Consider the following 24160-nt stretch of genomic DNA (forward strand, 5'->3'; position numbering starts at 1 on the left):
GAATCATAAATACCTGAGTGCACTGATCTCCTGTGCTATACCGTTCATAACCACCACATTCAACCTATCTCAGGCTTGCAATTACAAATAATCTCTCCCTCTTCTTTACACCTGTAAACTTGTGACGTGACATTAGAGTTGAGTTGGTTTGAGTCCAGTAAACAGTACCAAGAGGTGAAGTGGGTTAAGAGGCAAGTGAAGGGCCAGGGTTACATTCAGGCTAATCCTGTTCCTCCCCGGCACCTTGGACCCACGGAGGTCTGCCCAGCGTCCCAACAGACAACAAAGACATCTCCCACTTTAGTTCAACTGTGAACGTCATGGTCCCCACCAGCCCTCTGCTGGTGCTCACACTGAACACACACGGCTTTGTGGCCTGGAGGACTATAGCTTCACCACCTTCATCAGGTTTGTGGGCCGTATAGGAATAGCTCCACAGATTAAGAGGTTCGGGTATCTGGTTAGGAACTCATAGGATGCCTCTCGAGCGTCCCACTAGGGAGGTCCTCGATGCACGGGGACCGCCTCGGGATCCCCCATGATGTTGCTCTGCAGAAGGAAGTCTGGAGATCTCTGCTGGAGCTGTTGCCCCTCCCCCCGCGACCCGACTACGGATAAGCGGTTGAACACGGATGGAAGGAATAGCTCCAACACCTTCCTCGTGGAGGACTACCTTCATCCTGTAAGACCACCTTCATCCTTATATAGGACTATAGCTCCACCACGTTCATCCTCTAGAGTATAGACTCAGCGGAGAACCCGCAGCGATGAGAGGACGTATAGCTGGAGGAGGTGGCTCTTCTTGAATGTCGGTATAAAACCAAGGAGATGCTCGTGGACTTCAGAGGACCTCCCCTCGTGATCAACGGTACACTAAGGAGATGATCGTGAACTTCAGAGGACCTCCCCTCGTGATCAGCGGTATACACCTACGGTAGCGAGGGTGAGCAGAGTCTAAGTACGGTACCTCGTTTATAGACTGACGTCATTGCTGGAACAACAAGACACGTGGAAAGGCAGCGGCTTTTACACCTCGGACAAGCTGAGAGAACTGAAGGTCTCGCAGAAGGTGTTGAGTTCCTTCTACTCAGATCTATACCACTCAGTTCATTGTGTGTACACAGGGACCACCCAACGTCTCCTCCAGGGACCTGCAGCGCACCGCAGGTACTTTCCTCGCCTTCCCGAAGGAAACGCAGCTACCCCAGCAATAGACATATGGGTTTGCGAGTCACTTACGTATTGCAGCTTTAATCACTAGCAGTACTGTAACATTATATCTATATATATATAAATGCACCATGTCTCTGTGTGTGTGTACATCTGTAATCCAGCGTCTGTAACTCAGTACAAATTCGACACACGTTCCACACCACCACAGGGAGTGCAGTGCCCGGCCTTGGGTCGGTGGGATATACCAGCACAAAAGCCTCGGCTCAGGCTCTGGACAAGACCCAAATTTTCCAATTGATCACACCTGATCACCACTAGATCTGCATAGACTCCATATTTGGGCATGCCTGACAAATAACTCCATATATGGGCATAAAAGGGACACAGCCATAGTAACTGGGTGGGGCATTCATTTACAACTTGCATCGTTACCAATGGGCACCGCTCTAGTATAATTAAATCTGGTCCTAAAAGGCAATTTTCAAAAGCCAATGTTGTATTACCACCACCACTACTACTACTACTACTACTACTACTACTACTACTATAATAATAATTAATGTTTTACAAAGCAGTAGAAACTGGTTTAGTTTGACTGCATTAAACGTGAGTCATCTGAATCAATGCCAGCATCTCCCATTTCCAAATGTAATAATAATAGATATTGCGGCAGTTTGACTGACTGTAAAACAACAGTTACAATAACAACAATGCAACAAATAATATATTATAACAATGCAATAAATAATGACACATTTTGATCTGCCTCCTTGAAGAAAGAATGATTCTATCAACATTGAAGGTGTGTGTGTGTGTGTGTGTGTGTGTGTGTGTGTGTGCATGTGCGTGTGCGTGCGTGCGTGCGTGCGTGCGTGCGTGCGTGCGTGCGTGCGTGCGTGCGTGCGTGCGTGCGTGCGTGTGCATGTGCGTGTGCGTGTGCGCGTGCCATGCGTCACAGAAGCGTTTTTCCAATTCTTAATCTCAGAACCATTTTTTATCATGTCGGAAGTGATAAAACAAATACATTACCAAACTAAATAATGAAAAGTGGAACTGGAACACTATAAATTATAAACTGATAAATGATCTTTGTGGGTTATCCATCCTGATTTACATGTGTAACCACCTGCAAAATTTCATTTTCTGTTTACTGAAGAGCAGGAGAGACAAGGAGACCGTGGTACTGAACAAACACTGTATAGATTTAAAAATGTAACAAACATTTGAAAGATTATAATATGGCATACTGGCATTGTTATGGTGCGTTCCCACGAGCAGATGCAAAGAGATTCACACACACAGCATATTTGCGCGTCGGTTAGTTCCACAAGCGTCACTGAAGTGCCAATAATCACGATAAAGCACGACCCCTCGAGTGTAATATTGCACTTCGACAACAGTTACGTGTATGAATGGTATAGATTGTATCTTTGCATCTGCCCGTGCAGTGAACGCAGCATCACACATAACATACTAATTAACATGTCATTATATTATTATTCACACGGTGGCCAGTTTTCTGTCATGACATCATTGGGGGACGGGGTTTCCCATCCCCTAAGTTTGATGTAAGATAAAAAATGGCCGCCATGTTGAATAATGCTCCATTGCATTGCATTGAGTCACAAGGAAACCTTTCTGATTTTGAACCTACAGCATAATGTCATTGGTATGGTGTCATCAGTCCGGTGACACTAAAACAATGCATTTGACATAAGCGTTGGGTGAAATACGCAGGGTACACTATTGTGCTGTATATCAGTGGTTATATTTAAACCCTTCATATCAAGGTTCATTATTCATTCATCATTTGATCCACGTACGGATCACCATCATTTTGATTTGACCATTTAACCTCTCAGACCTCTCAACACATTTTGTCCACAATTCCATGCTGTTATGTTGGTACCATTAGGAGAGATAACAGGCAAACATTGATCAAAATAACAATTCTTCTACACTCTCTAATTGTGTAGTCTACTTGTAAATTAAGTAATGCAGATTTCTAACAATATTTTTTAACTCTTGTAATGTAACCAAATGGACGTTAAGTGTTAAGAGATCTATAGAGTTAGAGGTCCATTTGGTTTCATTTCACACTCAAGAGTCATACACGGGTCCGTCATTTAGCTGGGGACCACCTGGAGCCCCCTCAAGGACCCCTGGTGGTCCCCAACTTGGACCACTGCTGTAAAACGGTATATCCGAATATCAGAAACAAAGGCGTTCAGGTTACAAATAGCCGACGTGTCCTTGTGGTCTCCTGTCATGTGATGCTCGTCTAACGAGGACACAGGACCATATGCTGCCAACGCATTCTCACCCCCACCTTGGGGAGCAAAGCGACGGCTCGGGACTGATTTGAGCAAACAGCAAACATTGCTCCATGGTGGACTCTTAGAGTATATATGAATAGAGAGGCGGCACCCGGAGGAAACCCGGAGGCGAAATGGACACGGTGGAATAGTGGAATTTGTCATTGCAGCTCGAGCCCGTTGACTATCAGTGCGCACGTTCATGTTATTGGGCCCATGACACGTGAACGAATGTTTCATACGTGAACGCACGCAAACGGCGCGATGATAGTCAACGACCAGCGCGTTCATGTTATTGGGGGCAATCCATCCCAGAATGCACTCTGTTCCTACCCGGAAGGAGGAGTGAAATCGACCTCATGCGCCTTTTGAGCAACTTAATGCAAGTGGATGGGAGGCGGAATCCGGTGCCGTCTCTATTCATATATACTCTAAGGGTGGACTGGGTTAGTGACCTATACGTGGCCAGTTAAAACTGAGGTTAGGGTTAGTGACCTACGTGGCCGGTTAAGACTGAGGTTAGGCTTAGCAACCTACGTGGCCGGTTAAGACTGAGGTTAGGTTTAGCGACCTACGTGGCCGGTTAAGACTGAGGTTAGGGTTAGCGACCTACGTTGCCGAGGTTAGGGTTTGGGATAGTGCTAGTAATTGGTCGGACTAATATAACGGGAAGTCGGTTACCGCTCCATGAAGTCACTACACAGGTCATTGTGACAGTGTGTGTATATACATGCTACAGGGGTAGGGGTGTCATGATACATTTTGACAGTGCTGGGATACAGCATCACGATACATGGTCGACAATACGATGCACAGACGATATTGGTCTGATTCATGGCGATACGATATAAGTAGCCTTGCCGAGCCATGGGGCTCATAGGGCAGGAGCCTATATCTACTGTTTCTGTAGCGTGAGGCAGCTTGATGTACAAGTACACCCCCTGGACATGACGCTAGTATGTCGCAGGGAGGCATTGGGTTCCATTTTTAGAGTCTTTGGTATTTGACCCGGCCGGGGATTGAACCCCAACCTCCCAGTCTCAGGGCGGACACTCTAACCACAAGGCCACGGAGCTGGTGGGCGATACGATATGATGCGATTCAATGATTTCAAATCGACACAGTAACTATTCAGCAAAGAAATTAATTCTGTGTGAAACGTGTGGATATAGTGCAGGTTTTCATAAGGGAAACATTTATAATTGTATGGATATACGTTAAATAAACACAGTGATTCTCTAACCACAGCTTGACATGAACACAGAGAATACGCACATTTATCGATAGACCACGTGTAGTGATATTGAATGGAAAAGTAACCAAACCCCTGTTTTCCTTTTTTTCTTCTTGCAATTTGCTAAATACAGCGCACACATACATATTGCAAAATGCTCGTTACACCCCCCCACTACAGGCTAATCCATATGTTTATGTAAATAACTATATGCACGACTCTACCACAATCAAAGAGCCCGCTCTATTGGAATGAACGTTTGTGGTGAATGAAAATCAAATGAGTTATACTTACATCCACAATGAAGAAGTCCAGCCAGCACCAGGCGTTGGTGAAGTATTTGACGAATCCGTACGCCACAAATTTGAGCAACATCTCCAGGATGAAGATGTAGGTGAAGACCGAGTCAGCGTACTGCAGGATGACCTTGATGGTCTTCCTCTGCTCGATGTAGATGTCCTCAAACGCCTGGAGAGCAGCGCAAAGGAGAGGAGAGCAGCCGTTAACAGCACTGGCAAATCATGTACATTCATTTATAGCAGGGTTTTTATTTATTTAACCCTTTTCACAACAAGGTCCATTATTTATTGCTGCATATAAGCCACGGACCACCATTTGATGACATTTAGCCTCTCAGACCCAAAACGATAGAATATTGTGTTGCCGTCGGATATGATTTTGTCTAATAATTCCAAGCTGTATTGATGTTGGTACCATAATTGTGCAGACTTCTTGCAAATGCAGAGTTTAACAACAATTGAACTCTTCAGAGCGTGAAATGGAACCGTTTGGTATAATTTGACACTCTTGAGAGTTAAAGATCGAATAAGAAGGGTCAATTTTGTTACCAACTCTCCATCATTTAGCATGTGGACCACCTATAACTATAGCCTGTGTGCGTACGTGTGTGCGTGCGTGCGTTGTTCTCACCAGTGCGCCACTGCTCAGCAGGATCATGAAGATGATGAGCGTCTCAAACCAGTTGTGTTCTACGATCAGGTAGCACGTCTTCCTCAGGAACCACCAGTGTTTGCCCCAGCCGTGGGTGATGGGCACGTCACAGCACTTATAACTGGCCACGCACTCTGCATTATGGGGGGGGACAACATTTCTATTTAGAAACGTCTCCTGTGGACGGGTGTTGAAAACTATAGCACTCTGCATTATGGGGGGGGACAACATTTCTATTTAGAAACGTCTCCTGTGGACGGGTGTTGAAAACTATAGCACTCGTGCTAATACACTTAAGCGACGCATCTTGCAATGCAACGTGATCCGTCCGTCTTCGACCTGCTCATCCGTATGCGGGTCACGCCGGTGGCAAAAGCTCCACCAGAGAGCTCCTGACTTCCCTCTCCAGAGCAACATTATAGTAACGTAATGTTACTAACGTAGTAGCGTAGCGTAGCCGCCGTATAGCGTAGCCGCCGTAGCGTAACGTAACATGATAAATAAAGCCTTATACCGTCGGTCCAACAGGCGTCGGGGTCCAGGTACTCCTCCACCACCTCCACCACCGCGACCTCCTCCACGTCAGGCTTGATGTCGATGGTGCTCCCCTCTGACGAGCTGGTGTCGTCCAGCTGCGGCGACACACACACAACAGCACTTTTACATGTGGTTTAATAATGTGTTAGTTTCCCACCCGGTGCCAATTGAACAAAAACTACAATCCTGGTGCGCTATACTCTGCCTCTGCCAACCTGGGGAGAGCCCTGCACTGATGAGCTCATGCACATTCCTTCAATGCGTGAGGAGTGAGCAGGCCGCTTCTTATCATCTGACAGGGGGGGAGTTTGACAAAAAGGATGTTTAAAAAAGGATGTTTAGTGTTCTAGGGTTAAATGTTGTACATCCTGCTCATTATGCATTTAAAACCCATTTAAAACCTGCAAGGCCGAAGAACCTATGTTTCTGTGTCAGTGGTGCTCAACCTTTTTCATGTCAAGGACCCCCAAAAACTATATGCAGATCTACAAGCTCGTAGCGCTGCACTACTATGAGCTTGTAGATCTGCTATTTTTCAATAGGTTAGCTAAAGTATAACATAATGCTTAAAACACCAAAACAAAAGGGGTTCCCGTCCTGAATGTGTTAAATACATACTTCTTAAACCCGATTATAAATTGTAAGCATTCTATATAAACACTCCACACTCTACTAGCTTACATCCTAGTCCAACATAGAATGATGCTGCACTTTGTAATACCGAGTCGGCACACACACACACACACACACACACACACACACACACACACACACACACACACACACACACACACACACACACACACACACACACACACGGAGCAGCAGTCTGCCTCCCTCCCCCTGCCTCCTCCTGATTGGCTGACACAAACTGATCTGTTTGTGTCTGTCCAATGATGATGCTGTGATTGGTTGACTGAGATGATGCTGACGCTGTGATTGGTTGACTGTATACTGTACCTTTCCTTTTCCTTCTCTCTGAATCAGGTCAAGGTGGCCGCCTTGTCACAACTATAGTGTAACACTCCCACTATCATAGCAGGATGTGTGTGTGTGTGTGTGTGTGTGTGTGTGTGTGTGTGTGTGTGTGTGTGTGTGTGTGTGTGTGTGTGTGTCTGTGCGCGCGTGCATGCATTTCCTTATTTATATGTAGGATGAAGGCTCCCTGGAACTCTGAGAGTGTACAAACAGAGCACTCTCAGAGTTACACATCCATTTGGGATGGCTGTGGCTCAGGAGGTAGAGCAGGTCGCCCAATGATCCATGGGTCGGCGGTTCGAATCCCGGCTCCTCCTCCTGTCTACATGTCCAAGTGTCCTTGGACAAGACACTGAACCCCACATTGCCTCCAGTGGTTTCCACCATTAAAGACCATTTTTGAAACTATAGCTCCTCACCACTCGCCCTGCACACTTCCACTCGGTTTGAGCATGGATGTATAAATAATAGAGGACGCAATGCAATGCAAGTGGATGGGAGGGGGATTCCGGTGCCGTCTCTATTATTTATATATCTATGCTCAAACCAAGTGGAAGTGTGTAGGACGACTGGTGAGGAGCTAGTTTCAAGAAGGGGGTTGGCGTGTGAATGTGGGAAGGGAGGACGCTGGCGTCGCTCGTTCGCCGCTTCACCTCCCAAAGTATCAATGTAAGCGCTTTGAGTAGACACGTAGTGCATAGAAAAGCACTATAAAAATGCAATCCATTATTATTATTATTAACTTTAACTTGATAATGTCTTGATCTGTTTGTTGTCTTGATCTGCCTTCGCCCCCTCACTAACCACTGCTATAACCTCGTTCTACCACACCAAAATCCAATCCTGTACTTCTAACCCAAGGAAGCTCTTCTCCCCTTTCTCCTCCCTCCTTATTAAGCCCCCTCCCCCCACTCAACCTTCATCCCTCACTGCTGATGTTTTCGCCAACTACTTCGAGAAGAAGGTTGATGATATCAGCAGCTCCTTTCCTCCCCTCCCACATAAAGTGGCATCTGACTCAACCAACACTAACCCCAACATACCATGATGCATGTCCTCCTTCTCTCCTCTTTCCCCAGACGAGGTTCTACAACTATAGTGACATCCACTAGACCTACCACCTGTTCTCTAGACCCTGTCCCGGCTCCAACCTTCCAGACCATCGCACCTGATCTGCTCCCCTTCATCACCTCCATCATCAACACCTCAGTAACCTCAGGCTGCGTCCCATCTGCCCTCAAGTCAGCCAAGAGTAACACCACTGGTCACAATACCAACCTTGATGAGGCATGACATTTTTCATTTCCTTAAAATAAACATTTTGGAGACACATAAAACGATACTCACGTCGGTCTTCTCCATCTCCGACTCGCTGCTGAAGTCCTCGGTGTTGAGGTTCTCGAAGTCGGACTCTCCGACGGCGATGGGAACGCACACGGTGAGGTTGGGGTTGTGGATGAAGGACATGTAGTCCTCGTCGATCATGTACTTCCCCACGGAGCTGCCGATGCCGCTGGTCGTGCCGTTGCCGTTCTTCACGTAGTCCAGCTCGCGGTTGATGTCCACGCCCGTGTGGTTGGCGATGCAGTTCACCTTCTTGTCGAACATGTCGTCCAGAGGCTTCTCCTCTTCCTCTTCCGGGGGCTGGCGGGAGTGTGGCGGGAAGAGATGGGTGGGCAGATGGGTGGGGCATAGAGGGAAGGGATGGGTGGGAAGATGGGTGGGGCGTAGAGGGAAGAGATGGGTGGGCAGATGGGTGGGGCGTAGAGGGAAGAGATGGGAGGGCAGATGGGTGGGGCATAGAGGGAAGAGATGGGTGGGCAGGTGGGTGGGGCGTAGAGGGAAGAGATGGGTGGGCAGATGGGTGGGGCATAGAGGGAAGAGATGGGTGGGGCGTAGCAGGAAGTGATGACATTAGGGTTGCAAACAATGAACTCTGCCATTCATGTCTATAGATGTCATTAACACATACGTATTGGTCTAAAAATAGACTATAGAATATAGTAAATCTAGTATAATTATTCAATTTAATAATAATCACTTTGAGATTTTTCCGTACCTTTCGTAAGTGCGTTTCGACGAATTGGAGCACCTCAAGCTTGGCCCAGGCAATTCCCTCCTTGATGCGAACGGTGGCTATCTGCAGGTTGTTGGGCTCTCCGTCGTCATCCGTGGCTGCGAGGTTGTCTGCGCTGAAGGAGCTCAGCAGCAAGGCAAGGAACAAGTTCAACACCTGGAATGAACACACAGCAAGGGAAGGAACAAGTTCAACACCCTGGAATGAACACACAGGAAGGGCAAGCATAGGCGGCAGGTGGATTTTTACCTTTGGGTAGGCTAGAATTGCGTGGGGGGGCGGGGGGGGGGGGGGGGGGAGGGGGGGAGGGATGCGAAAGCAACACCCTTGACCCAATTATAGCCACTAGCATATAGCTTTTAATTAAAGTTCCCCGAGCATTGTTTTTTTTTTCTTTTGTTTCTTTTGTTTTGGTCTTTTTCTCTCAAGTCTCGAGTCAGCGTGGAGATTACCCGGCGGTGTTAATGCCCCATCCCGGCTCATGGCTCTTCACAGACGGCCCAGAGACAGCAGCCACTCCGCTGAACGGGTCAGTGTTGCTGCAGTGGTGTGAACTGTGAACCGTGCGGGCGGTCACTGGTGGCGCTGCTGAGTGCTGACAGCCGAGCCGACTCACAGCTTCTTCTTAGTTCTGAATTACATTATCTTTGCCTTGAAAAAGACAGTAGGGCATATAGGCTATATCCATTTTGTGTTTTGCCGTTTTCCAAAAACAAACCAGTGCGCTACTGTTTGCTACAAAGCGACTGGAAGGGAGAGGTTTACAGACATACCAAGTAGCCAATCATAATGCTGATTAGGCCAGTCATTCATTCATTCACAATAGCCTTATATACTGTATAATGCTGCGCACACATATTATATATATTTAAAAAATACCCAGCATAATTTTTGGGAAGGCTAAGCCTTACATACCCGCCGCCTATGAAGGCAAGGAACAACACCTGGAATGAACACACAGGAAGGCAAGGAACAAGTTCAACACATGAAATGAACACAAAACAAGACAAGGAACAAGTTCAACACCTGGAATGAACACACAGGAAGGCAAGGAACAAGTTCAACACCTGGAATGAACACACAGGAAGGCAAGGAACAAGTTCAACACCTGGAATGAACACACAGCAAGGCCAGGAACAAGTTCAACACCTGGAATGAACACAACAAGGCAAGCCCTCAGGTACATATCTAAACTATTTTCAGCAATAGCATTATACAATTGCTTGGTATAATATATTTTTTCGGTGGGTAGATCATGTTGAGCTGGTCATTTTGATGAAAGTAGCTCTCAAGTCAGAAAGGTGAGGGCACCGCTGCTCATTGGACGGATTAGACCCTTCCTCACCCAGGAGTCAGCCCAGCTCCGTATCCAGACATCAGTCATATCAAAACTTGGCTATTGTAACATCCGGGACAGCACTTACACGTCCCACTCTTCTCCCTTCTGAATCCAAAACTCTGAAATGCACTTCCCGTTGCAATCAGAACTGCAGATTCACTCCCAATCTTCCGCCGTAGTCTGAAAACTCACCTCTACAGACTCCATTAACAGCCCGTATAGCACTGGTAACAAGACAACTCACCCCGTTTCTGTTTTCCTCCCAGAATTTTCCCCAGTGAGGGGTGGGAGAGGCTGGACAGCAGACGGCTGGACTTTGAATTTCTCTAACTATGAACTTTCATGACAGCAGACAGCCAAGTAAGTACAAATATAATTTATGAAAAGCTACTACAGTGAAGTCTGTTCACAGAAGTTGTTGTAGGATATGTGGGGATTATCTGACGAGGTACCATTTGAGTAGGCAAAACCTTAAATACACTAAATAATACTAAATTGTTTATAGGGTCAATATAAGTAAAATGATATAGCCTTTCCACAGGAGTATCCTTTTATATTTTTCCAAAAAGAATACAAACAGCTAATAGCATAATTACAAAGTTATCCCCCTCACTGGTGAGAATTCCGGGAGGAAAAACGGGCAAGCACCGGGGTGAGCTGTCCAGTATATTCGTAGCACTAAGCACTAGCCTCGCCGACCATACAGTCGTATAATGCAAAGGCTAAAACTTGTGTAATTTAGATAGAATTGTAATACTTGCCCGGTCCGAAAAACGTAACCTACGTTAACCATTGGTCTCGGCAAGCACCAATAAACATAAGTTACGTTTGTTCAGTTGTATTAATGTTCTGATCCGATCTAGTCGAAAAGGCTACTCACATTATAGCATCCGGATGGTTATGGTAAATTCTATCTATAGTATGTAGTGTTTTGCTGCTGCCAGTTCTCACCACCAGGTTCTGAGGTTCTGTCTGACCGTCTTCTTGACGGTCACGGCCATTGGGAACGGTTACACACCGGCGGCATTCCGACGCACCCCCGTTCCGACGCACTCCCATTCCGACCCAACACACAACCCCGCCTCCCCCATGCAGCCCCCACCAAGCACCCCACAGTGGCCCACGCACCATCCGAAACGGCGTCCGAAACGTAGGCTATACACAATCACCCCCGCTCCCCCCTCCGGAATTTAAACACCGCCATTCAACGCACAGGCAAAGGCGCACGTGTGTGAGCGCGCGCGCGCGTGCCAATTCTCGCCTTTGTCGAAGCATATTAACCTGTCATTAATCCGACCATTTTATTACATTAAATAAAGATCTGTCTCGGCTGATGATCTGTCCATGAAAGCATGAAACGGCACGGTCAGGATGACATGTGACGTGACGGCGCACGAGAGAGAAATTAATAATAATAATAATTGACTGCATACGGTATATAGGCTATAATGAGTCCAGGCGTCCAGCACTGCAGGACACCCGCACCCTCCGGGCGTTCACTCCATTTGCTCGTGCGTACATGTGTGCGTTTGTGTCAAAGTCAGAAGTTTAGTTTTTTTAATACAGGTCGGGAGAGAGAGAGAGAGAGAGAGAGAGAGAGAGAGAGAGAGAGAGAGAGAGAGAGAGAGAGAGAGAGAGAGAGAGAGAGAGAGAGAGAGAGAGAGAGACCCTTACACTGTTTGGTCATGGCATTTTCTTGCGCAGCTCAAATCTCATATAGTTATTTGAAAGACATCTGTTCTTATATAAACACTAAACACAAGAAGGCCTATGCTGCCTTTCTTTAAGATTAAAAGGGGTAATTAAAATATTCACCTATAGGCCGATATATTATAGGCCTATTATAAATATTCATTCATTCATTCATTCATTCAAATAACCATGCTGCAGTTACGGCAGTATAGCGCTGTTATTCAGCAGCAGGGCCGTGCTTATTCAATAGGCCAACTAGGCGGCCGCTTGGGGCACCAAATAGTCAGGGGGCTTTTAAATAATAAATATTTAGCTTTCTAGTCCATTCGGGGGCCCCTAAAAACAATCCAACATGTGGCCAAGGGGCTGAAGTGTAAAGTAGTTAGACAGGTACATATCAACCAGGCCCATTGTTGCTGTCAGCCTACTCTGTCTTCTACCCTGAGCCATCCTACCCTATAATAACATGAGATGGGGTTAAATCATTCGGTGCACTCAAATGCAAAACTGAAGACTGAAGAGGAGTTATTACAAAGTAGGGCGATACTGATGACATCCCCCATACGACTAAATCAGTTGAGCTGTTCCTGGGCGCAATAAGGGCCTTTCTCGGCCACACCCCTCTCCCACTGTTTATATTGCGTTTAGTTTCCAAGATGGCCGCAGCACCAGGAGGGGGTGGGGCGTAGGTGAGCGGGCGGGGTCGACATATGCCCTTACTGAGCTGCATTCAAGACACTTGTGTCTGACACCTGACTTGTGTCTCTGAACACAGCTTTGATGGATGTGTTCTACCAATGGTTAATAGATATTTTAGGAATGTTTTACAAACATATGTTAAACATGAACAAACGTGGAGGCCACATGAACAGTCATAAATAATTAATTCCTACCCATTCTTAAATGTTATACAATGTTATTATACATTTTAAAAAATGTACTGTATATAAATATCTTTGAAATTATTATTTATTTATCTACAAATAGCTTAGAGATTTATTAAAAATGTAGGCCTATATAAATGGCTTATTCATGAATAGTTCTACTTACTAATTATTTACTAATAACGTATAAATGAGGTTTAAACATAGTTATAAATGTTTAGTTAAACATTTACAGATGTTAACAAACAGTGTCTGTTCATGATTATTACTAATCTACAAACTGCTTATAAATGTTTATAAATGCTTTATAAAGTTATTGTAAAGTGCTACCAACCAGCCACCCTCAACAACAGATAGGCCTACACAGACAGCTTGGGCAGGCCAATTATCATCACCACTGTGCCCATTCAGTAGTGACCCGCGCCCCATAGGGATGCACATTTCTGCTTTTGTTATGATGGGGTGTGGTTCTGGGACTTACCTGGCAGGTTTTTGGTGCAACAGTTAAAGAACAGACAGGAGCTTGCTTCATTTTGGGCATATACCCGTGATTCAGGAATCAAAGCTGCATGTTATTAAGGTCATAATTGAATAACAATTCACTATATAACTGTGATGAAGTAGTGAGATTGGAATAGAATGATCAGACAGACAGATATGTCTGTCTTGACACATAGTTTATATGTGAAGTTGTGGACTAGACAGATATTATCCTGCTCATTACTGTACTATATATTATACTGTATATCATGTATACACACACACACACACACACACACACACACACACACACACACACACACACACACACACACACACACACACACACACACACACACACACACACACACACACACACACACACTATACATGATATACTGTATATATACTGTACATGTATAGGTATATACACACAAACACAAATCCTCGTGTTTGAACACAAAAAGCATTTTGAGAACCCCAAAATGTTCCGTGCAGCGCGCTGCGCTGCGCCTCCTCCCCTATACACCTTCAGGTTCAAAATCTAGGGGAAACACTGACTCGTGAACTTGTTCAAATGTAGGAAACATGAAATAAAGGTGTATAGGCTATTTACTTGCAACCCTTCTATATCTGCGATCCACATATGGGTCCACAGGGGCCTCATACCGGGGTTTGCCTAGGGCCCCCAGATTCGTAAGCACGGCCCTGTTCAGCAGTCAGTGCAGGCACCGGACAGAGCTGTTTAAGTGATTTGAATTTTGTTATTTTACCTCGTCCTGACTCCTGTTGTGTTTTGTTGTGGGAAGTAAAAGCGTGCAAAACAAATCAAAACAAAGACATTCAGAGCCCTGCCCTCCACATCGGCACCGGTAAGCCTACCACACACCCGCCGCCAGATGATTTGGTGACAGAGAATCCTACAGCTGCAATCCTACCAACTCAAATATTTTACAATAAAACACGCTAAGCTTGTTTAATGAACGGGAGAGCTGACGGGAGTGACAGTGGCTGGAATATTCAGTGGTTGCTCTGTGCTGCCTTTTGCTTTCCATGTCGGAATTTTCACATTGCTACTTTGGTATGGTATAGGCTATACACACAGGCTGCAACTCCAGCCTACTGACTAAGTTGGAATTTAGCTGGCATATTTTGTTCCGTTTTATTTGTCATGTCTGTCTGGAACAGGCTATATGCTATATGCTTAATTATTTTGCTCTGTGCTGCCTTTTGCTTTCCATGTCGGAAATTTCACATTGCTACTTTGGTATGGTATAGGCTATACACTCAGAGTCGATGAGGCTGCAACTCTAGCCTACTGACTAAGTTGGAATTTAGCTGGCATATTTTGTTCCCTTTTATTTGTCATGTCTGTCTGGAACAGGCTATATGCTATACGCTTAACTATTTTTTTCTCTATTCTATTTTTGTATCACTGTAATTTGTAGCAACAGAATGGTGAACTTGTTACTTGCGGTGAAGGATGTCTGGCTGGCTTAATCGTCGGAGTGACGGGGCCTTTATCAAAGTGGAGAAACCCCGCCACTCCGATCAATAGAAGTCCAATGGTCGGAATGGCGATGCGTCGGAATGCCGCTCTGTTCCCCATGCAGATAGCATGTCGGACTCGGTAGTATGTAGGTAGTATAGTGTCTTACCACCAGGTTTCCTATCACCATGACCGTCATGAAGACGATCAGGCACATGGTCTGCCCCGCCACCTCCATGCAGTCCCACATGGTCTCGATCCACTCGCCGCACAGCACCCGGAACACGATGAGGAAGGAGTGGAAGAAGTCGTGCATGTGCCAGCGCGGCAGCTCGCAGCTCTCGGCGATCTTGCACACGCAGTCCTTGTAGCTCTTGCCGAACAGCTGCATGCCCACCACGGCGAAGATGAACACGATGATGGCCAGCACCAGGGTCAGGTTCCCCAGCGAGCCCACCGAGTTGCCGATGATCTTGATCAGCATGTTGAGGGTGGGCCACGACTTGGCCAGCTTGAACACTCTCAGCTGAAAGGACGCCACGGGGGAAAGGAGAATCAGTCAATCAATAAATCAATCAATCAACATTCAAGACAGTGGCCTTGTGGTTAGAGTGTCCGCCCCGGAAACTGGATCACAGACAGACAGATGGTTGCTATGACAATAGGTATTGCATACTAGGTTCCCGACTTGCATCGTTCCCAAGTAGGCCGGTGGCCGACGTATGGGGCACAGGTCTATAGTTGCAGTCAGAACTGCAGACTCACTCCCGATGGTGTGATCTGAAGACTCCACCTCAGCCCGTAGCACTTGCCCTAGCCTTAATGACCTTGCAGTCTTATGCAAAGGCTAAAATAATTTACTAGCATGTTATGTAGACAGATGCCAGGTCATTGTTGACCTGCCATTCTATAGTGTTTATATAGTTTAATTGTACAGACTATTGACTTTTTGGATATTCTACTGTTACGACTGATGATTATTGGGTTACTTATGACCCCCGACCCCCTCCCTCAATAAATGCAGATCACTTACATCTTTTAAAACAGGCCTGAAAATCCACCTTTCAGCAGGCACATGGGAGAGGAAATGATCTTTCCCCCTTAAAACAGGTGATCACCCTTTACTTTTTCCCCCACTCTGTACATACAGTTTTTATTTTTGTCCTGACATGCTCTTGATTATTTTAGTTATTGATGATATTGCATTTTGTCATTACGTTGTACATAAAATAGCCATCTACGATCATAAGTCGAAACTAACATCCGAATAGTAGTAGAATATCTACATAATGAAACTATGACTATGAGTATATACTATATACACTATAGTGCTATGTCTTCATAAAATCTAAATAACATATTTTAGACTTTGCATATGCCTGTAAGGTCGTCTATAGGCTAGTGCAAGTGCTACGGGCTAAGATGGAGTCTGAAGAGGTTAGAGCTTTCAGACTACAGCTGGAGCTGGGTCTGCAGTTAATTCCACAGTTTTGGACCCAAAAGCTTGTCATGGCTCATGATATAAAGCCATAACCGGTATGTCGAGGACACCAGGCACGTGCCCACATAGACATCAATGGGGGGCTTCAGCCCCTGGCCTTTTACCCGTCTGTAAAACAACCGCCCTCTCGGCAGACCATGAATGCAGCATTTACTATATGGTAAATGCTGCTTTTTCCCCCGGAAATAGCAGAAAACAGGAGATTTCATCCCCTGCCTCTCTAACATTCTCTGCACGTCCCTGGAGGTTTGAACAGGCTCTTAGCCACAGCCTCACTGTTCCGTTCTGTTTTCCGAGGAGAACATTTGGCAGAAATAGCTGATCTACAAACTCAGAAGGGGGAGGTGAGGGGGGGGGGGGGGGGAGACTTCCTTGGCCTACTGGCAGTATAGATTATCTGCAGACAAGTTGACAACCACAAAGACGGACAGACCCTCCTAAAGAAGGCTAGCCTCCTACAGAGTCATGGAGCATGGAATGATGACACAGAAGAATTGATGTTTGTCTGAACCACTCCCATAGCTGAGGTCATGAAATTTTAAGTCAAGTCTCGTTGATTTATTTATGAACGCACATTTAAAAAAAAAAAAAACAAGGACTGACCTTAAGTGCTGCACAACAACTATACAACGACCACAAAACAATCTAGAACTTTGGAAGATGTGCTCAGTTAAACACAATGTCCTTGTCTGTCTGTATCTCTGTCTGTCTGTCTGTCTGGATCATGTGGCGACAGTGTTTTGGGGTTGTGTATATGGATGTACGGCGTGTAAATAAGCTAAGAGAGACCCTGCGGTTATATCAGCAAAGCAACTAAATATTTGAAACCCTTTAGCCTGCAGTGGCGTATGCAGGAATTATACATTTTAGGGAGGCAAAAACGTTGCAGAACCCCATCGCGGGGGTCCCACGGGGGACAAAAAAAAAAAACAACAACAATTGTGATGGTCCACTCATACCCCCACACCTAACACCCCATGAGACAAAGGAAGCCTACGAATATAGTTCTCCGGTTTGGTGTTTTTCCTCTATCTTTTTTTTTATCTCAGTCTGTTTTTCAAAATGAGTTAGGGAGGGCCTCCCATGCCTCTTGTAAATTTGCCCCCTGCCTGTATGTATCTTATGGTAAAAGCACTCAAACTTTGTTTCTTTTCCTGCCTTGGTCTCCTTACACCCCCCACCCCCCCCCCCCCCCCCCCCCTCTCTTCTTCCCTTTCTTTGTTTTCTTGGGGGGAAAAAAATGACACAATGGGAACGATGCACAGAAAATAATTCCACCCACGTTGAACCTGTAATTAACTGTGATGTGACAATAAAGTTGATTCTGATACTGTATGTACAGTATATGGAGGGTCCCTGGAGGGATCATCTTTACAATGCATCCATCCAGAGAGGACAGACTTTAAAGGGGATATGCACTCATTTTCAACCTTGAACTATATATGTCATTAATATACTTGTGTGGAAACAATTTAAAAAAAAGTCCCCTCCATTCTGGTTGGCCTATAGAACTGGAGGTCTAGGAACGTGGGGTCATGTGATCAGTGACAGGTGCACTCTGGGTACAGCGATTGTAAATGAATGTCATAGTTCAATGTTAAAAGTGAGTGCAGGAATTCCCCTTTTTTGGGAACTATAGAAAATGCCAACGGATCCCCTATAAAGAACCCACAATGGGCGCCTGGTGACTCCTCCAACTCACCAATCGGAAGGACCTGAGCACGGACAGGCCTTCCACGTCAGCCAATAGCAGCTCCACTAAACTCAGCGTGACGATGAAGCTGTCGAAGCAGTTCCAGCCTCCCTGGTAGTAGTAGTACGGGTCCATGGCGATCAGCTTGGCGAACATCTCCCCGGCGAAGATTCCAGTGAACACCTGTGGCAGGTGAAAGTTTAACGATGAACGATTAGAACTAATGATTAAGATGATTAGAAAGTCCGGGTCCATGGCGAAACATCTCCCCGCCGAAGATTCCAGTGAACGCCTGCCATGGTGAAACGTCACAAAAGTGCTCATTATCGCTGCTTGCAATTCTATTTATTTGACAAATTGTCACGTACATGAAGTTCTCTTCAACGGGGGTTTCAGATAATGGGTCTATAGATTGTGTGCAGAAGGTTTCACGCAAAATTGCTCAAAAGTTAGAGGCAGATCATCAGGTTTAAAGGCGCAGTGAAATGAAAAATAAGTTTTTCACACTTTTAGACCATATCCGTGGTCATCATATGGGCATACCTAACAATGGATGCCAAAACAATGGGAAAATTCTCATTTCTGTGTGTTTTTATATCAAAGGTCCATAAAAACGATTGTATTATTTATTTATTAAAACGAAAACGTGCTGCGTGATGACGTGTAGAGGTACACATCGATAAAAGCCAATAAAAATGAAGCTCACATGTTTAATTCCCCATGTCTGCGCATCCATGCAACACAGCTGCTTCTGATTACAGATTTCTCCGTTTTTATTTCCATTCAAGATAACATTCAGACAGTGTATTACTCGGTTTCAACTTAATCATCACGCTAAAATATGTTTCTGAAAACATTATAGGGTAGAAATAAGCCACATAACAGTAAACTGGTTGTGCTGGGCGACCGTCTGATTTATAAACAAACAACACCACGCTGTTGCGCATAGCATTAGCCACCGTCCCTAGCTACCGTCCCATCGCCTGAAGGGATGCGACACTCTGATTGGTTCAGAAACTTCAGACCGGTGTTTCATGTGGAAACACCATTTTCATGTTATTCACCATTTCCGTTTCACTGCGCCTTTAAGTGTTTTTCAAACTGCTCAAAATGGTGGAAAATCTGAGGGCGTATATAGCTTACTGGTCAAAGTGACAGATGTGTTCCCCACGAGTCGAGGCACTTGGGGGAAACAGGTGCCATGGCTTTCGGCCAAACGATGCATGAGTTACGCCTGTTCAAATGTTCAAACGATGGAAATATTTTAATTTGGACAAAAATGTCCACCGCATTGCTTGTGTAGATCTGCTGACTTTTAATGCTTTCGAATCCGAATTGTGAAAAAAGGTAACCGTTTTGGACATGTGAGGTTTCCACCCGACAGAGAACCATGTTACAGTATGCGTGACTGTACTGTACGACGTCTGTATGGCCTCTGGGTATACATGTGCACATTAGGAGACTCAGGAAGGGGAATGGTGACGGGAGTGATTATGTTGGTCTGAGCACATTTCTAAGTGCAGGGAGGGAGAAAAAGCCCCAGCTTTGCTTACGTGGCATTTTTCTTGATGTAGTGCTGATTAAAAATGGATCGCTCCCTCGCTGTGAGCGAGTGAGGGAGGACACGAGCCAAGGTCATGTAAGCTCGGTGTGCTGCCGCCACGGATCAGGGGGCTTCTCAACCTTTTTTTTTGGGCTGGCTGAGTGAGGAGGACCCTCGGAAATGCTTTATGGCCATGTCTCCGGCCATCCCCCCCCCGCGCCCCCTCACCCCCCGCTATACAATAACCTTAACGATAGAGAAAATACAGCATGAATAAATACTGAAGCAAGATAAAAAATCGGAATTAAGTTTATCATGTCATGTCATTACACGTTTAACTCCAGAGTTGTTTCAGTCTGTGTGTCCGGTGCCTGATTTTTCAGGGCGAAATTCACCCTGGATCTTATGAACCGGAGGCGGTCCTCCTTTTTGGACCGTGTTCATTTCGTAAGGGGGCGGCAACAATAAGCGACACTTTACTCAAGTTGGATGAAGCTATAGTTTTGACCAAAAAAACACAACCTGCGGGAAAATAATTCAGAGATAAAATATAGGTTGTCTGTCAGTCATCATGCTGCTTAATCAGCACTTCATCCTGCGCCATCCCATCCCAGACGGCACGCCAATATTCCTCTGACCTCATTCCCGCACCACCCCCACGTGACCCGGTTTCCTGTCTGTCACTCCCTCCCACGGCGCCGCACCGATGTCCCTTGACCTCAGACACGCAAAGGTCACCAGTTGTGATACCTGAGCACTGGTGTGTGTGTGTGTGTGTGTGTGTGTTAGTGTGAGTGTGAGTGTGAGGGTGAGGGCGAGTGTGTGCGCGTGCGTGTGCGTGTGCATGTGTGTGCGCGTGTGTGTGTGTGCGCGTGCGCATGTGCGTGTGCTTGTTTGGTTATATCAAATGTTAATGTGACGACCTTCTGGGCTGATCCATGGCGGGTGCTTTGTTAACAGGATGTGCTGAGAGAGAGAGAGAGACACAGGGACAGAGAGAGAGAGAGAGAGGGGGGGGGGGGGTGGTGGGGGAAACTGAAAGAACGGAGAGAGTCAAACAAACCGCTGATTGGCGTGAGAGCTAGTGAGGGCAGGAAGGAAATGCTGCTTTAAAATGGAACTGAATCATTAATGAACCCCCATCAAAGTGTGTGTGTGTGTGTGTGTGTGTGTGTGTGTGTGTGTGTGTGTGTGTGTGTGTGTGTGTGTGTGTGTGTGTGTGTGTATGCATGCGTGTGGGCGTGTGTGTGTGCGTGCGTGTGTGTGTGGGCGTGTGCGTGTGCGTGCGTGTGTGCGTGTGTATGTGTGTGGGCGTGTGTGTGTGCGTGCGTGTGCTGCTTTGCAGTTGTGTGGGGTGGGGCTGAATTAGAGCCCTGCAGTGCACAGGCCCAAAATATGAGCCCTAAAAAAGCTGGACCGGCCCGGAATACGTGGAGTTCAGCCCAGGACGTTATGGTACTGTAGGTTTATACAGCCGGAGCCCGGGCCGAATTAAGCCTGACACCTTTTCTAAATGCCGTGTTGGTCACGTGACTATGGAGCGGAGAATAATGCTGCACTGCAGAATCAAGTCCAGGCTATGGGGTGAAATTCACAGCGCAAAATAAATATAACGGCACGCGGAGTTCGAGCCCGGTCGGCCCTGGCCGGGCCCGTTTTCGTTGCTCAAGTACAGAAACGTTTCTGTATACTTGACCAACGGGCCTGTAACCCGGCCCTGGTCGGGTCCCGACGGACTTGCAGGGCTCTAGGCTGAACGTGAGTGAGCCTATAATTTAGAAGTTGCTCCACTGAACTCACTCACAACATGGGGTAGTGTCATGGGGTAGTGAGGCCCATGGGGTAGTGAGGCCCATTAGGTAGTGAGGGTCATTAGGTAGTGAGGCCCATGGGGTAGTGAGGCCCATGGGGTAGTGTCATGGGGTAGTGAGGCCCATGGGGTAGTGAGGCCCATGGGGTAGTGAGGCCCATGGGGTAGTGAGGCCCATGGGGTAGTGAGGCCCATGGGGTAGTGTCATGGGGTAGTGAGGCCCATGGGGTAGTGTCATGGGGTAGTGAGGCCCATGGGGTAGTGAGGCCCATGGGGTAGTGAGGCCCATGGGGTAGTGAGTCCCATGGGGTAGTGAGGCCCATGGGGTAGTGAGGCCCATGGGGTAGTCAGGGTCATTAGGTGAGGCCCATGGGGTAGTGAACTCACCAGGTTTCCCACCGACAGCACCTCCGCGAAGCGCGGCGTCATGGGGTAGTGCTCCAGGGCCATGAAGACGGTGTTGAGGACGATGCAGATGGTGATGGCCAGGTCCACGAAGGGGTCCATGACGATGATGTAGAGCACGTGTTTGAGCTTCAGCCACAGCGGGAAGCACTCCCAGATCAGGAAGGTGTTGGCGAACTTATACCAGCATGGCGGGCACGCCCTCTGGGACTCTTCCAGCTCTGAGGGGGGAGGAGAGGAAATTGCGTTATTTCTGCTGACATTTAAGGTTGAGATGTCAATTGTGTTGAATATTAAATTGTAATAATATTACAATTTCATATTCAACACAATTGACATCTCAATTTAATGTATTACTGTATTCTATATATTATATAGATACAGTAATAAATTAAATATGCGGGGGAAAATGCGGAATGCGAAATATGCGGAAAGTTGCAAAATATGAGATTTTATGCTGCAAAGGGTTATGGACCCCAAATTATGCGATTGCATAATCATTTTTTTTCTGAAAGAGTTATTATTTATTAGACAGTTTGTGTTTGTGTTGTCCTGTTTGTTTGATTAATTGATTTATTGAATAGTTTATTAGACATAAATGTAAAATCAGCAACAGAGTACAGTAAAAGTCCAACAATTATTGTTGTAACAGTACAGTAAGCTAACGGGGATCTATTGCAGATCTGAAATCATACGACGAAGGATAATATAGTGCTTAAAGGACCACTTCACCACTTTTCAACCTATCTTCATAGGTCCTCACTAAAAATCATGAAAGAATGTCGCAATTTTTTTCTACTCTGTCTGTGTCTCATAGGAGGGCTGTGGGAAGATCAGAAACAGTCTTCCAGTGACATCATCGATGGGGAATACAAGCTAATAAAAACTGCAGGCTTTCTATAGTCCTGAAAAGTTGCAATGCGAAAATGGAAGCCATCGTTCTCACCATAATGAAAAACTAAACATTTTTATAAACAAATCTGGTTAAAAAAATGATCTGCCTAATGATGATGTCACTGGAAGACGGTTTCTAAACTGCCCACAGCCCTCCTATGAGACACAGACTGAGTAGGAAAAAATCGTGCCATTTTATCATGATTATTAGTGAGGACCTATTATATGAAGATAGGTTGAAAAGTGGTGAAGTGGTCCTTTAAGTAGCCTGGGCACCATTCCATTTCGGGTTTATGAACCGGTTGGGAGCGGTCATGTTGTAGTATTGTTTTGTAGTCATCAATCTTCCGGAGCTTTTATTGTTATTCTTCCGGTTTGAGGGAAAAGGGAAGTTCTGTTTGATTGTTCCTGCCTGATGACTACAAAACAATACTACAACATGACGTAACGATATCATCCAATTGGTGGTCGGTCTTCGGTTCAGGCTGGCCATGCTGTTGATACATAGAAAATAAAGTGTAAATATGAATAAAAACGATCCGACTAGTCTGTCTCTCTGTGTGTTTCCTGGTTAACGAGGACGCACGGTGGTGCACTTTAGAGTAGCCTATATATTAAGGTGGTGCAGCGTGACAATGCACTGTCTGCAAGCAGCAGCACCGCTTGTCGTTGCAAACCTGCAACGCACGTACTGCAAGCAGCAGCAGCAGCAGCGAACGTAGCCCCATGTGAACCACAGTCCCTACGCTCATTCTGTAGGTCAGGAGCTGCAGAATGAGCGTAGGGACTGGGGTTATACATATGGGGCGCAGCTGGAAGAACCACTGAAGAGAGGAGGACGGCGTTAGCCTGGGGTTGAACTCACCTGATCCTTCTTTAACTGATCCTCCTCCTCCATGACAACATGTAAACCGCGATGGTTGGATTAATATAAATAGTTTGATTTATTAGCTGTTGAACAGTGAAGAGTTGAGTATGAGTAAATAACCCGATCCTGCCCATATGGACCATGGCAAATTAGGCTACCAATAATCGCCTCCCGCAGGCGCGGACTGTATGATTGAATAGCACTTTATTAAGAGTTTGCAACTTTGCACGAACACGCTGTGTGGATTAAATATTGCCAATGCAGAATGCCGATGTCAAATCAATCATCAATGCTGGT

General features: G+C 46.0%; 1 protein-coding gene across 2 annotated transcripts in view; it reads right to left on the bottom strand.

The window, feature by feature from the left end:
• Positions 1-24160, bottom strand: part of LOC308323101 (sodium channel protein type 8 subunit alpha-like) — a 72811-nt gene that overhangs the window by 18919 nt on the left and 29732 nt on the right. For both annotated transcript variants that reach the window (XM_080774714.1, XM_080774713.1), the window contains exons 11-18: positions 22084-22322; positions 18353-18526; positions 15319-15675; positions 9248-9421; positions 8536-8832; positions 6188-6305; positions 5653-5807; positions 5017-5190 (exon numbers count right to left, since the gene is read on the bottom strand). In XM_080774714.1, the coding sequence (XP_080630840.1) occupies positions 5017-5190; positions 5653-5807; positions 6188-6305; positions 8536-8832; positions 9248-9421; positions 15319-15675; positions 18353-18526; positions 22084-22322 (1688 nt within the window). The remainder of the gene's footprint in view (positions 1-5016; positions 5191-5652; positions 5808-6187; positions 6306-8535; positions 8833-9247; positions 9422-15318; positions 15676-18352; positions 18527-22083; positions 22323-24160) is intronic.

Source organism: Protomyctophum bolini (genome assembly GCF_963924005.1).
Source record: "Protomyctophum bolini genome assembly, chromosome: 2".
NCBI classification, from domain to species: Eukaryota; Metazoa; Chordata; class Actinopteri; order Myctophiformes; family Myctophidae; genus Protomyctophum; species Protomyctophum bolini.